Raw genomic sequence first — 17,063 nt, forward strand, 5'->3', positions numbered from 1 at the left:
CGATAAAAACCAGAGCTTTTGGGAATGCTTGAAGTACTTTTCCTTAGCCTTTTTTGTTAAGATATGTCCCTTCCTCATCTTGTATGAGTAGTATGATCAGTGACTCTTACAGGCCAACTTCTGGAGCAATTGGCCCAAAGAGCCTGGAGACTAATATTTATATACGAGTACATACATTTCTGCCACCAAGGACATTTCATGGGCAATTAATTGATATTTCATTTATCTGTTATGAGTCGATAAGGGTAATATAACTTTATTCAATTGTATATATCATTATGTAAGTTATGGAATGATTTATGAGCTGTGTATGTATGTAAGCGTACAGGGTGCGTAAGCTATCTTTGTCACCACTTAGGCACACTCTCTTGGGCATACACAAGAAGTTGGGCAGCCGATCTTTTTTGTTGGATAGCTTGTTTAAACCTGTACCAGATGGAGAAAAAATGGAATGAGTTGACGAATTTGTCGTCCCTAATATTTGGAAAAGGTACGGAGCCCTCCTTGGAATCCGGGTCGGGAGCGACAACATAATAATTTCTCGAACTCTGGGACTCCAAGCGTTCCTTTGCAAGGTTAGAAGGGAATTTGAGGCCTCTAAAGGTAATTTTGACAATGCGAACTGAGGTCAAAAGGTCGAAGAAACTGTGTTTTGACGCTGGAATTTGCGACCAAATTCCAGAAAATCGTCAATAATGATCCAAGAAAGTCCATTGGGGCAATTGCTCGATAAGTTGACCGGACAGAGTGAATGATCCGGCTTTGCACCTTCATTAATACTCACAGAAGATGAGGAAGGGACGGATCTTGACAAAAAAGGCCAAGCAAAAGCGCTTAAAGTATTCTCAAAAGCTCATCAATCGCATGAAACAGACCCTTAACCGAGACATGCTCTGGTTTTTCTCAACCAGAAGAACAGGTGGTTTGCCTTCTCCCCAAGGAGGTGACCATGCAGACGAAGTTCCTTGCCGACTTCATGGTGTTTGGGTTGGTAATTTCTAAATCCCACGTCACACATGCATTTCCTCAAGGTTAACACTGATGCCTACTTGGAGGTGCTAAGGAACAAAGTGAAGCTCTAGATCAATTTGGTTACGAGTTGGAGGTCGATAAATGCCATGTTTTTTCTCAGACTAGAAAAACTTTTGCTTGGACCAAAAGGTCAACTATGAAAACAACAGGTGGTTGGACTTCATGGTGTTTGGAGGGGTCATCTCCAAAGGCCACTTCATGCTTCTTCATATGTTTTCTCAAGACCTCAGGGTCAACATTGATGCCTAACTTGAGGTGTTAGTGGCCAAGGTGAAGTCCTGGATCAACTTAGTTATTAATGAGAGGACTTGCATGTGGCAGCAGGACTTCATTCACTGCCACACTCCGAAAAAAAAAGTATCATATGGCTATAAGACCATTTGGATGACTTCATCTCACTGGACTTTTGGCCTCCAAACTCGTCGGTTCTGAATCTGATGGATTTTTTTGTGGGGGTGCAATCGAACAACAAACCAACCGAACCCCCATCAACACCAAAGGAGAACTTATCATTCAGACCAAGTAGGAATTATAGAATTTGCCAATAGTCCAAGTGGTGAAGGCCTACTCGCGCTTTCGACCTCATATAGACTGTAATTGAGGCTGGTGGTGATTTTATTGTAGAAAATAAATCAGAGTCCGTAAAGCTTTCATAATCTAATTTTAGAATTTGGGATCGACATATGAGTAATTCCAGCTAATAATTCCTTGTTATATAAGGAGCGAGATTTAGGTTTATTAAATTTCCTCACACGGCTGCTTGGAGCTTATTTAAAAAAAACGTTTTGACAGCGAAGCTGCATTCCTATCAAACATTCTTCAAATGTCAGGATAACCACGTTCATTTAGGGTTTCTTTTATTTTTACATATCGACAGGGAATTTGTATGCACGACTGGGTATTACTAGCTAGATAATATTCATTTTTTCTCTCCATATTACGACAGTTATGTTATATATGAACCTTTTTATTCATTGCTAATAAAAGTCTAAAAATATCAAAATAAAAATCAGAATATGGTTTTTTTACCTTGGGCTTTGTACAAATGTATTTTTATATTATCTCATCGAATGAAAACCAATATTATATATACGTTATTCTTGTTAGAAAATAAAGGGCTTCTTATGATTACATTATTTTCATTTTATTAGATTCTATATTTATAAAACTGTATTGAAGATTGTATAACATATACATTAGTGGATTAAAAAATAATTAGTTAGCAATTTATTTTTTCTTTGATCCTTTAATGATTATCATCAATAGCTACAAGTTTAATGATATGCATTTTACATTGAATTGTATATTCTAAGCACTGCCTATATGAAAAAAATCGATTTAAAAAGAAAACCATAAAATTAACATGGTGCCCCTAACCAATTAAAAAATGATGGGGAGAAGAGCTAATTCACTACATGTTCAATAATTACAGAGGATTATAACACTACGGTCAATAAGTCCCGGGCCTAGATAGGAAAACAAAAAAAAATCCCCAAAATGCATTTTTATTCATCAATATAATCTCCTTTTAGATCGATACAATCATTCCAACGTTTCTCTAGCTTTTCAATACCACGGGTGTAGAAAGATTTATCGATACCTTCAACATATGCTTCCGTTTCGACAATCAATGATAAATCAACACACGAAATTGCTTTGAATCCATCGTTTTTAAGAATCACAAAAGTAGCGTCACTTAAACCACTCTAACTCGATAAATAATAAACCAAACGTCAAGAAATTTTGACAGTAACCTTTTAAATGCTTGTACTTCCAAAAAATATTTTGTTACTTTGTCAGTGGCGCCATCTAGTAGTTAGGTCTGGGACTTATTGACCGATATATAAATATATATATATATATTTTTTTTTTTTTTTGGGGGGTAGGGCTTTTTTTGAAAAAAAAAATCAAATATCCATATCTATTCTTAAAAATTTAATTTTTTTCCAAAAAATTTCAATTACTAATTAAACAAAACTATGTATTCATGAAATTTTTCTCCAAAAAATTTAATATTATAATTATTTTTGAATTTTTTTTTGAAACCTACTTCGGATTTTTGAAATTTTTTTCCAAAAAATTTTATATTTACGAACAAATGTAGATTTTTGAAAAAAAAGGTTTATTTTTTCGAGAATAAAATGTTTTGAAAATTTTTTCCAAAATAAATATTTTATTTCTTCTAAATTTTTTCTCAAAAAATTTAATACTATTCTTTTTTAAATTTATGTAGGAAATTTAATTTTTAAAATTTTTCTAGCAATTTCTTTTTTTTTGTTGAGAACATCTTGGAACTTTTGAAATATTTTTCTATATAATTTAAAATAGGAATTTTTTTCCCAAAAATTTGTAGTTTTTGTGAACAGCTGTTGATTTTGAAATTATTTCCTAAAATATTTTTTTTTGAGAATAGCTAAGGGTTTTGGAAATTTTTTCCCACAAAAAATATTTTAATATGTGGAATCGTTTTCCAAAAAAAAAAATATTTTAATACGTGAAATTGTTTCCCAAAAAATTTATGCTCTCCCCATCCCTCTCCAATTATAATCCTGTAGACGCCCCTGATAGCAAAATATTTTATTATTATTTAAAATATTAAAGAATAGGATTTGGTAATAGAATTGCATCGGAACCGACATCGGGATTTCTTTTGGAATCGTCCTGCCACTAAGTTGAACTAAATAAACATCTAAATAAAAATACTATTCCCCTTCCGTATGTATCCATCTCAAATGAGACTGAAGTCCTTAACATATTTTATATATCTACATAATATTATAAGAGATACAATAACTTTTTTTTTTTCATTTTATTCTCCATAGTTCTTCTAGATATATATATATATATATAAATTTATTTTAAGTGTCTTATTCTCATTAGTGAGTGTATTTTATTTTTCAAGCTAGAGTTTATCGCCGTGTGGCAGTGTCTTAGTACATACATTAAGATAAAAATGTCAAAATCAGACAGATAAAGATAAAAAAAAATAGTATTATAATGAAGTAGAAAAAAAAACAACACATTTTTATTTTTTTTCTTGGTTCTATACAATAATAAAAAAATGCATTTAAGCAATTATATATCAACGGGGTTTTAAATGTTGCATCATTGGCGAAAAGTTTTTTAGGGTTTAATGTGTATTTTGATTGGTTTAAACTCATAGATATAAAATAGTGTGACCAAGAAATCCCACATTCTGACATCATTTATTCATTAAGGAAGTCGGTTAAAGCTTTATACAATGTAGGAAATACGCCGTAGCAAATTTCCCGGAGACTCGGTGACATGATAAGCTTTAGTTCCATTAAAAATACGATCTGGAAGCATTTTAAGACTGGTAGCTTTGATGACAACCCAAGAAGTGGCCGTCCAAGGTTAACATTGACCAGGAGAAACATTGAAAAGGTCCGATTTAAAATTGATCGGAATCGTTTACGATCGATGTCCTAAATTGAGTCCAGTAATCCATGCATTTGTTGGTTCGGAATGACTTGAAAATTAAGCCCTTTAAAATACGTTACGGTCAGAAACTTACAGAGGCTACATGAGCCAAAAGAATGGAAAGGCTGTACGTACAAGTTCTGCATTATTTTTAGTGAGGAGAAAAAATGGGATATGGATGAAAAATGTAATTTTGTGTCCTTGGGAATGTTTTAGGAACATTCCTCATATAATATGAAAATCGTTTTTCCTCAAGAGGGATCTTCAATTCATACTGGTCGAAAATCTCATGAATGGCTTAAGTAAAGAATTCCATTTTGGGAAAACTCGATATCGCCTCCTTTGAGACTAGATCTCAACCCCTTCTATTATTTTTTATTAGGTTATCCAGAGACACAAGAGGTTCATTCCGATCATAATTTTGTTTCGCTTAACAATAACATCGAAGAAGTGTGGATGAAACTTCCGGGGAAAAAAAAAACATCCGTAGAGCAAGCAACTCATTTATTTTTACTATTTCCTCAAATATTTTTGTCTTATTAATTATTGTATAAAATAACAACTTGAAACTTAGGAAAAGCTCTTTATTTACCATTGTTTATTTATGGCCCATCAATACAAAAGCTAGTTAGAATGATATTTATCACAATTGAGCCCGGATTACATTTATATTCCTCTACGAATAATTGTCGTTTGATTATATCAATAAATTATTCTGGAGGCACTGCAATTTATAATTAAAGTAGTCGCGAAAAGTCATCAGTACGAGAAAATAGTTATAAATCTATAGATTTTATTTATTTGAAATGCCAAATTAAGTCACATACAAAAAATAAAGGATATAAACTATAGTTAGCATCCCAACTCATTTGCAAAAATTTGTCAAAGAAATCAGGGGTGTCCGCAGGGGGGGTTCCCTCCAAAATTAAGGAATGTTTCCTTTTTACTATTATTTTTTTCGTCATTCTTGCAAATTATGCAGCAGAGCAAAACATTAAATATTTAAATTTTTTTCCAAAAATTTAATTTTTGTGAATACCTATGGATTTTTGAAAAAATTTCGAAAATTAAATATTTGAAATTTAATTTTTGAATTTTTTTTCCAAAAAATTTGATATTGTAAATTTAAGTTTTGATTTTTTCCTTCTAAAAAGTTTTTTTAATAGCTTTGAATTTTTGAAATTAAAAAAAAATATTATATTTGAAATTTAAGTTTTCAATTTTTTGTGAATTTTGTAAAATTTTTGAAAAAAAATTAGAAATTTTTGTGTATAGCTATGATATTTTTTTCCAAAAAATTTGATATGTGAAATTTTTTTTTAATAGATGTGGATTTTTGAAATTTAAATATTAGGTTGTATGTGTATTATGTAAAAATATGATATGTCCATTTTTGAATTTTTGTCCAAGATTGTTATTCATTACATATCAGTCCTAAAAAATAAAAATATATTTGTGTTCCTTTCTTCATAAGAAGTCAGCATACATTAACATAAAATACTTTTACTTTGCAGATTTGTTACTAGCGGCGGCCCAAGCGTGAAGAAGTTAATGCCTGGTGATCAAATCCTACAAATCAACGGGGAAGACGTGAAACTTGCACCTCGTGATCACGTGATACAACTAGTCAGAAACTGTAAAGAAAAAGTATCTTTAATCGTGTGCCAACCTCCATTGGATAATGTGAGTAAAATTATGACACAACTTTACAAATAACACTCTTATAAAATCCATATTTAATTCTAAATAGTAGTATTTTGTAAGCTGATAACGAATCTAGAATTCGTTTGTTCGTATAAAATATGTTTTTCAAGAATTTTCATAAATTTCTGCTTAAAAAATATATACAGGGCAAGGCAGCAAAACCTGGACTCGAGAGATGGATTTAGAAATTCATCAATTAGTTTATATTTTCAATAATAGGCAAAAAAAAAAATAATGTTAACATACATGTACTTTTTTCACACAATATGGCCACCTTCATTATCAATCACAGCCTTTACACATCGCCTGAAGGCCGTGCAGGAGTTGATGACAAACTCATTTGACAAGTTGTCCCACTATAGAGTTCTTCAATTAGTCCATATTTGGGTGTGAGGTCCTGTTGATTTCTTTCTCAAAAGTACTCCACATCGAAAAGTCCAGTAGATTCAAATCTGGTAAGAATGGCGGCCATATCTCTTTGGACCAGAATCGAGCCAGGTTATCTGTACATAACTTTTGGCACTTGGCGAACGTTTTAGAGGTAGCGCCGTCCTGATTCCACATGTAGTTAACCTCTGTGCAGTTGGTCTTCAGCCATTTCAAGAGGGTGTACCTAAGCACCTTATACCACCTGGCAAATTTTCTGTCCAGCCTTGAAAAAGAATGGATACCTCTTCTTTTCATCAGAGGCCACAACGCCGAGGATCATCGTTTGGGGCGTATATTTGATGTGGTAAATCCCTTGGACCTTTTCCTTTGTTTTTGCAAGCCAGCAGTGCCGGCGGTTGAGGAATTGATTAACTGTGAAAATCTTCTTGTCCGAGAAAATTTTCACAATTTACCAATTTGCCTTTATCCATTTGAGGATTTTCTTGTACTTCTCAAGTCTTTTGTTTTTCATGCCCTCTGTCAGAAGGTGGTGTGGGGTCTTTGTTAAAGAAACTATTCTGAAATTGTGCTTTATAGCCCTCCTGATGGTCCTAGGAACCTCATAGAAGTCGTTGGCGAGGCGATTAATCAACTTAATGGTATTCTCAAAATTAACAAGAACTTCATATCTCTCTTTGAATGATGTTCTACTTTCTGACATCCTGGAGAGGTCTTTTCCATTTTTTTTCATCTTGGCTAACTTAATACCCAGGCCCCTAGAAGATCTAGGATGCACTGCCTTTTGATTGTTGCTCGCTGATGATGATGAAATGACTGAATGTTTAGTATAGTTTATTTATGTAAAAATGATGGCAGAAACAGAATATTAAAAAATAATCACTAAACCTTTTCATAGTAATGAGAAAATAAACATTAATTAATAGTCCAGGTTTTGCTGCCCAACCTGTTAACATATTTTTTTTCTCAACATTGCACCTTAACTTGACCTTTTAAAACCAACTACTTCTGTAAATAAAAGCCAAATGATTTATGCTTCAAATAAGTTACTTCTGTGTAAAAAAAAAGAAGAAAAACTAAGAAGTTATTCCATTTGAAACAAAATCATTAAAATATAGCGGTTTTTTAAACTTTAAAAGGTATTTTCTTAGAATGAAAATTATTGCATATCTAAAATATGCCCATATTTGGAGTTAGCATATAATTTAGAAAAATAAAACTAACTTTTATACCAATTAATGATTGTTTAATTCACATAAGTTAGCTCAAACCCAAGGTTGATAGGAATACAAGGTTAGACAATAATGTAATCGGGCTTGTTAGAATTTTTAATTTGATGTATCGTACCTACTGCTGGACAAGACAGGCAGGGTTTGACAAAACATGCAACCAAACATGGTCTATGACGTCACTATTACTAAAATTTTCAATTTGATTTATCATACCGACTGTTGGATAAGAAAGACAGATTTAGAAAAAAACACGCAACTACTCATACATTATGACGTTAATATTAAAAAAAGTGGTGGAGGTCAAACATCAGTCGTACACGCGTTATGCCATAACCTTGTATTTCTATTAACCTTGGCTCAAACCGACAAAAAGTATAAAAATAATGAGAAACATGAAAATAAACATTTTCGAAAATCGGATTTTATTCAAAAAAATTAATTACAGATTCATGGTCAACTTGTCGGGTACTACAAGGATTGAATATTAAACTTATAAGATGATTCAAAGAGTAGAATTTTGTTGACTTGTTTGGTGTATTTAGTTGTAATACTAAATATGCAGTCAATTTAAGTAATTCTATTTTTGGACTTTGTACGTATTTACTCACGTTGTACTTGGCTCTTATTTACATATATTATTATATGTACAGGGTGTACAATAAAAAATTCTTGTGTCTGTAAATAAATATTAAACCGTTATTATGTTTTGTTTTATAAATCAACTATTTTCAATGAAACCTTGCAAAATTGAACCTTTATAATGAGCTTTCAAAATTCATTATAAAAGCCCCTCGCATCAGTCACAATTTCAATAGTGTCGAAAACCATGATACCTCCTGATTTTTTTTCATTTGGAAATGAGTTCTACTTCTTTGCGGTGTCTGTTTTAACCCTTTACGCACGTATGTGACTAATTCGTCATACTATAATATAAGAATAATTAAAGAAGTAGAACTTTGAAAGAGAATGAGTCCGGTAGAGAAAAGGTTTTGTTTTACGTTTTAAGTTAGTGTTACATCCGAAAAGCCACCGCTTTTATGTCTAAACCAAAACATTGGTGGTGGATTTATGTGCATTTCAGTTCTCCTTCACATCCGTATTATTTTACTGGATGGACAACATTTCTGGTCCACTAAGTAGTTGTAAATATTCTGTTATGTAAGTGTCCATTTATGTCAGTAAAAATATGTTAAATTGAGATTAAGACGAAGGCTAAAGTTTCTATTCACGGGACTTTTTAGTCACATCTGACAATTTTTACTTTTATCAATGTCAATTTTTCATGACTGTCGAAAAAAAAATACAAATATGAACTATACACATCCTAATATTTATGTTTAAATAAATTAATTGAGGGTGTAAAGGGTTAAGCTATTCAAGGTTTGGGTAGGGAGACGCATTCATCTTAGTACTAAGAAACCTCCACCAATAAATGTCCGGCGGATTCAAATCTAGTTATTGAGGGGCAGTTATAAAAAAAAGAGAAAAGGCCTATATTTACTTCATAGGCTATATGCAATACATACATCAATAATAACTATTTTTTCTTTACTTCATACATATAAGACCTAGCGTCAAAAGTACCTCAATCATTTGTCTTCTTGTGACGCCTTTTTTGAATCAATTTTTTTCTAACAAAAAGAAACTTTATTAACAAAAAATTATTTCATTTTTTGATACTTAACCTCGTATCGCTTAAAATAAAAGTGTAAACACATTTCTTGCAAACCGTCATAATTGATGTTGCACCTTGTATATCCACAGACAAATATATTCCTTAACTGCTTTTTTTAATCCAATTACAATGGAATTCTAGAAAGATAGAAAAAAAAGGAAGAGGAAAGGACTTCTTATTGTAGACATTAGTTATTATTTTGATCTTATTCAATATACATATAAGTAAAATTAACCCCATGTCATTTCTTGTATCCTCGATCTCATCCATGGATGAAGATAGCATTGTGCTACTGGTTGACTTAGAACCCCAAGAAAAAAAAGTTCTTGATATTTTTGGAAAGCAGTCTATTAATTGTGAATCTTCGATTTGTTGTAGGAAAGGATCTCTTGATATTGTTGATTTCTTTAAGTTGTTTAGAGAACAGGTAAATTGTACGTGTATTTCTAAGACAAAGATTCAGTTTTTAAAGTTTTTGCAATTTAAAAGAGCTGAGGTAAATGTACCAATCAATCTAAAAAAAAAAGTTGAATTTTACTTATTATGAAAAAGTTTTCTTTCGGGGTTAATTATATTTTTAATCATTTAAATAGGTGATAAATATGTTCAAATTATTTCTATTAAGTTAAATAAACGTAAATCGATTTTTTGAAGAGATTTTTTTTCTTCAACATACATCTTACTTAACAATTACTTAATACAATCAATTATGTTTTTTTTCCTTTTTCAGTCCTCTACGCGAAAATCAGCAATTCTCAGCGCTGCAAAGAAGGCTAAATTAAAAAACAATCCGTCAAGGGTCCGATTTGCGGAAAGTGTTGACATCAATGGATTTAATGACGTAAGGATTTATATAATTAATGTAGTTGGATAGATAATTTACTCTAATTGATTATTACTGATTTAAGACAAAATAACAAATTGCGGCTTTCGTTTGAGGTGATACATCTTCAGAGGTGTATAAAATATGTCCTGGAATGCGTGAGCTGCTTTTTCTAGTCAGCAATCTAAATAGGCTTTTTATTTTCCAAAATCTTTATCATTATTATTTAGTTCTTGCAAGGGACATATAAGTATAAAGTAATAACCATACCGTGTGCTCATGAAAGACAGAGAGTAATAATGAGAGTTTGCTACTTGCTAGTAATAATTCTAAGTCCTTCTTTGACTCGTAGTAACTCCAGACCATAAACGTACCGGAGCTCTGACATTAGGGACGTCACAAGCTATTTTAAGCCCGACGACCATTTAAATCCGAAACTACATTTACCGAGTGATTACCCGGTCGAATAGAAGCACAGTTGTCCTCGATAACGTCCGGGTACAAGTTGTTCAACTCCTCCGAGATCACGACCTTCAGAGCATCGACATTCTGATGAAAATTCTTGTTCGTCTTGCCCTCCACCAAACAGCAAAGTCCAGGGGGTTAACGTTGGTTGAGAACGAAGAACATAAATCTGCCGGCCAGAATGCAGCCATGTTCTTCAAACTTTCAGAACTGAGGGTAGATCAAAGAGGAGACGAATTTTTGAGTCCTCACCTTTAATAAAACTTTGCTCACGCAATTTGCCTTTCTTAATTACTTCTTTATTTATGAGGAACAAAACAAAAGATATTTATTTTATGTATATAATTATGCATGTACAGGCATATTATACTTAATATGAAGCAAAAAGTATGAGATAATATGCATTTGAAATAATACTTTGTTTAATGTAATCATTTCACATTGAAGTGCATTGATTTAATTTTGAACATATTCTCATACATATCCATGGGATACATATTCCCATAAAATAAGACTTTTGACTGCTATTGAATCACCATTATGGCATGAGTACAAACAAAGACAAATTGAAATATTTTCTTCTTATGTAAAGATACTGATCCGCATGACAATATTTTGTTCTGCCAGTATCATATCAAAAGAAACCTAAAATGAAGATGGTCACCCAGACAATTTAAAGGATACTTGGCAGAAAAGCAGCTTAGCTGTCATGAAGTTTCATTCAATTAGCTGCGAGCAGCTATGATATGAAAAAAAAACTCAAATCACACTCTTTATAGAGGTAAGAATAACTCCTTATTCGATCCTCAATTTTACTCTGAGTTTGACAAAGTACTTCACTTATAACTCCCCAACTCTTAGTATTTCACGCACTAGGGAATACTTAATACTTATTGTTGTCTCGTTAGAAATAAAAAATAACTGCTTGGGAAAATAAAAAATATATTTTACGATAGCAACTACAAAATATTCCATTATTATTTTAGTCTCATCTATGCTGATCAGACTCTATAGAAAATGCCAAATATAGACTTTTAGTTAGCAAAAACCTAATCCTCCCAATTTCATGTTTATATACCGAATCGATTAGGGACAGATACTATACTCTATATCTCTCCAATATTGACCCTTTCTGTCACTATTCTTCTATAAACTAGAATCCGTGATTCTTATCGCATTCTGGGAGATCGTTTCCAGAACATTAGCTCAGGGATTCACAAACTTATTTAGTGATGTACCTCTTGTAAAATATTTATTTAACCAAAGTAACCTCTTACTAGCAGAAATTATTTTTAGCTTCAGTGACAGGGGCATTTGCTGGATTATATTTTGGAAAGGGAAAGGGGGTTAGTTTTTTTAACATAAATCCAAAAATTAAAATTTTTAGTAAAAAAATTCAAAAAGTTAAAATCCAAAAATCCAGTTTTTTTATTTAAAAAAAAATTTTAAATAAAAAATAAATTCTATGCTATGTAGAAAATGTAAAATTTTTTGGAAATTTTTTCAAAAATCTATATCTATTATCTATTCTCAAAAAATTATGTTTTTGAAAAAAAAAAAAAAAATACAAAAATCTATAGTTATTGACAAAAAAATAAATTTTTTTTATATAAAAATCAAAAATCCATAGCTATTCCCGCAAAATTAAATTTTTTGCAAGAAAATTTCAAACATCTTCAGTTACTTAGAAAAAATTAAAAATTTTGGGAAAAAAGTTCAAAATCCACAACTGCTCACAAAAATTCCACTAAAAAATTCAAAGATTAAATCCATAGCTATTTACAGAAAATTAATTAAATTTCAATAATAAATTTTTTGAAAAAAAAAACAACTTTAATTTCCGATAATAACCCGAAATTCTTTTTTTTCGGGGGCCGCCAAGGGGGACGTCTCTGAGTTATAGATCACTTGTAAAATCTTCTCTCAAAATCTCCATGATCCTCGGAGATGAATATGTTAAAAGGTGGGGAAAAGTTAGGAAGAGTACAAAATTAGGTGAAAAATTGGGATTCAATAAATTTTATTTAAAAAATGTATTTCCATGAAATATGTATTTTGCATACCATTTATTTAAAAAAATCATTTAAAAAAAAGACGTATATTTTTTCTGGACAAGAAAGGTAAATAAATGATTTTTTTAAAACAGAGATTCTACATATCTATAAATAAAAAAATTAAAAAAATTGATACTGAAGGGGAGCCAAATTGAAAAAAGATCTTAAATCTATTTTCTAGAACAAATACTTATAAATGAGCTATTCTCAAAGTTAATAGAAATACAAGATTATACCATAATGCCTGTACGACTGATCATGACTTCCGCCATGCTTTTTAATATTGACGTCACAGTGTATGAGTGGCTGCTTGTTTTGTCAAAATCTGTTTTTCCTACCCAGCAGTCGGTACTATACAATAAATTGAACATTCTAGCAACAGTGACGTCACAGACTATGAGTGGTTGCGTGTTTTGTCAAAATCTGCAAAGCCTTGCCCAGCAGTTAGTACGATACACCAAATTGAAAGTTCTAGCAAGCCATAACCTTGTATTTCTATTCACCTTGGCTATTCTTAAAAAAATAGAATTATGTTAATTCGTAGATGAATGACTATAAAATTTTGCATCACCTCCCATTTTGAAAAGCGTGCCACTTTGTAACTGTTGTGAGTCACCATCAGGACATAGGTCATTTTCTGCAGGAGATATATAATTAATAAAAAAGAAGCAAGTAATTATTATTTTGTTTAGTGAGTAATATCACATTTACGTCGTACGTACATTTTCTAAAATAAATGACATCACCATGGTACGAACAAAAAAATAAGGATTCTCTCTCAGCTGTTTTTTTTTTTTTTTGCAAAGGCATTTAATATTGTTATGTATATATTCTCTAGTGGATATATTTAGCATGTTTCTACATTCTACGTTGTTCATTCATAATCAGAGTATATACAATATATATATATGTAAAGCTGTATTAAACAGTATCCACATATATACATTAGACTGTACCCTTATGACAAAAGTTGGGGATTTTGAATTGTCGGATATTTTTTATTTATTCCTTTAAACAAGAAAATAACCATTAAACGTCCAAAAAAAGTGGTCCTTCATGGAATTAGTTGATTTTAAAAGCTGTAAAATGTACAAAAAAATGAATTTTTGAGATTGTTTCTTTTAAATTATTGATTTGAATATAGTTACAGGTTTTTTATTTTATTAAGTATTATAGATTAAACATATATTTTGCAACGATATTTTTACATTTTACCTCTAACTTGCCTCATAGTATGAGTATTGCAGTACTAAACATGCCGCCAAAAAATAAATATTCTCTTTTTGTATCGCGTATAACGCGCATTTATTTTGACGTTCCCCTTTATTTTTATTAGTCAAGGCTCGTTTTTTTGATACAAAGTGTCTAATACATTATTAGCAAATATACTTTTGTTAATTATTTATGCCAAATAAGACACCCCATTTTACCAATTGATAATTTTGGACTGCGAAAACTGTCCAATAAACTCTTAAAAATGCGACCTTTCATTTATTATGCCTGAATATATAGGGTTGATTTGTTTTTATTTAAGCATACTTTTATATCTAATGCAAAAACAAAAATATATATCCGGCGATACAAAATTCCCAAATTTTTTCATTACGGTACAGCCTACTATTCATACCCACCACATTTTTATATTAGGTATGTAAAAAAATTGCAGATATTTCGAAACGCCGCAATTCCCTCTTTAATGATAATAATTAAACATGTTTAAATTTTCCATCACTCTCTTCCTTCGTAATTAAGAATCTGAAGGTTATTTATATTTTCTTATGTGTATGTAGGATCCCCCGTCAAGCGACTCCGTGGTTCCATTGATGCCAAACGTCCTTAAAGTATTCCTTGAAAATGGTCAAACAAAGAGTTTCAAATACGATGCCTCTACAACAGTCAACGATGTGATTGAGTCCCTTCAAGCCAAACTTGGACTCAAATCCATCAATCATTTCTCCCTTGTGGTGGAACATATCAAAAGTCTGAGACGGAATAAGTTGACTTTACTCGATCCGAAAGAAAGACTATCTCAGGTAAGGTTATCAACTAATATTATGTATATAGTGTTGTTAATAGTTTATTAGGAGAATTGGGTGTTTTTTTCTGGAATCGGAATTGGAATCGGCATCGGGAAAATAATGTTTAATTTGCGATTCCGATTTAATTTATTATTAGTATTTAACCAATTATTACTTTTTTAAGTTATGAAAAATGGAAAATTGAAAAATTAAATTAAATTTCAAATATAAAATTTTTAGTGGAAAATTAAGTAATATTTGAATTTTTTGTTTAAAAAAATCATACATCATAAATTTAATTTTTTTTTTTTTTCAAAATTTTTGAGAACAGCAGGAGATTTTTTTAATTTTTTTGTAGATAGCGTTGAATTTTTTAATTTAATTCTTTGCGATCAACTGTGGATTTATGCTATTGTTTCCAAAGAAAATAATTTTTTGAGAAGAGCAATGAAATTTTTCCTTTTTTTTTGTGGATCGTATTAATTTTTGAAAAAAAAACTTTCAATATTAAAATTAATTTTTTAAATAATTTTGAAAAAATTTAATATTTGAAATTTTTTCCAAAAAAATTTAATTTAAAATATTAAAGAGTTGGAATCGGCATGGGGAATTTTTCCTAGAATTGCATTGGCATTGGGATTTTTTTACAATCGTCCCATCACTAGTTTTATTTTTGTATTGGTTCCGCTTCCTAAATTAGTATGGATTTTCAATAATTTTTCTACATAAATGTCGTCAAAAGGTTATTCACATAAATCAGGATTTTTCTTTAACAACGATGTCTTTATCAAAAACAATTTTTATTGTTTCTTTTTCATATGTATAACGTGGCGTTATCTCACAAATACAAAAATGCACAGTGTATTTTATTGTCAGCTGTGGCATGCACTTCCGTTGTGATTTTTTAAAGCTATACTCATTAGCAGTGAAGATAATCTGGTGTAAAGGACTCTTAGGAAAGAGCGGTTAAGGGAAAAATAAACGATTCAATCGAAAGACAAGGAAGACTATGTTCCTAACACCGACCTATAATGTCGTGTTATTGTTGCAACGAAGTCTTTTAACTAGAGGGGAGACTGCTCGTTCAAACTGTCTGCGTATATGGAGAAACATATAGCAGCTTCTAATTTTGAGCTAATCAGAATTGAGAACAACTCAATCCTACCGTCCTTGCCTTGAGTGTCCACTCTTTGCCTAGAGTCCTTTAATCTGGTGTATGTTTTACCTGGCCCGTTTTTTTATTGTTTTTTTGGAATTGGTAGTGTGAAGAATGAGTTTTCTTTCCCTTAGCAGTTGTCATTATTATTTAATTCCTGAGTAGTGAACATCCCTTTCTAAATAGATTCAATTATATTCAAAACCTGATTGGACATTCGTGTGTGCTCATGAAAGGTGGAGCGTAACGCTGAGTATTGGAGAGTTTTAACTATAAGTCCTTGTTGTATTCAGAATATAATTGAGGATTGACGTTGGAGTAATTCTAACAAATGCCCATGTTTATATCCTTTTCTCCTTCCTCCCTTGTCACAGTTGGTTGTAGCTGATATAAAGAAACGTCATGTGAATTATTCTTTCTCTCTTCCACCATATTCTTCAAATTGTCACCTTGTTAATTCAACACTGGATTTTCATCATTAAATGTAATGGCTGATCTAATGAAATGTCACGCGCGTTATTATTCATCATTGGAATTAACTCATGCAACAACATCGAAATTTTATATTTTTATATATAAAACGGTGCTTTTTAAAAACTTTGATCGTCCACCCAGTACATATTTTGTACTTTTTATAATGGTATTTTTTTTTTTTTTTGCATACATAATACATATTACTGATATTAAATGCATTTTTCAAATATATATTTTCCCTTATCTATGTATATCTTATGTGTATCTATGTTTAGTGTAAAACGTACATAATATGCATGCCCCTACACGGACGTCCGCAGGATTTTATTTTGGGAGGGATTGGTTTTTGGGATTTTTTGAAAGAAATTTAATAAATCCATAATTATTCGCAAACTATTTTAAATATTACATTTAAAGGATTTTTTTTTCCAAAATTTAATTTCAAATGTCAAATTTTTTGGGAAAAAAATCAAAAAACAATATCTACTTACAAAAAATTGAATTTTTCCAGAAACAAATTCAAAAATCCACAGCTATTAAAAAAAAAAAAATTTGGAGGAAAAACAAAAATTCCTCACTTAAGGGGGGGGGCGCCCTACAGT

The 17,063-nt window shown here is 31.0% G+C and overlaps 1 protein-coding gene across 23 annotated transcripts in view; it reads left to right on the top strand.

Annotated features, from left to right (window-relative positions):
- Positions 1-17,063, top strand: part of LOC121118926 (uncharacterized) — a 363,098-nt gene that overhangs the window by 277,416 nt on the left and 68,619 nt on the right. For all 23 annotated transcript variants that reach the window (XM_071888266.1, XM_071888269.1, XM_071888267.1 and 20 more), the window contains 3 exons: positions 5,988-6,156; positions 10,202-10,312; positions 14,604-14,846. In XM_071888266.1, coding sequence (XP_071744367.1) covers positions 5,988-6,156; positions 10,202-10,312; positions 14,604-14,846 — 523 coding nt within the window. The remainder of the gene's footprint in view (positions 1-5,987; positions 6,157-10,201; positions 10,313-14,603; positions 14,847-17,063) is intronic.

The sequence above is a fragment of the Lepeophtheirus salmonis genome, chromosome 5 (assembly GCF_016086655.4).
Source record: "Lepeophtheirus salmonis chromosome 5, UVic_Lsal_1.4, whole genome shotgun sequence".
Taxonomy (NCBI): Eukaryota; Metazoa; Arthropoda; class Copepoda; order Siphonostomatoida; family Caligidae; genus Lepeophtheirus; species Lepeophtheirus salmonis.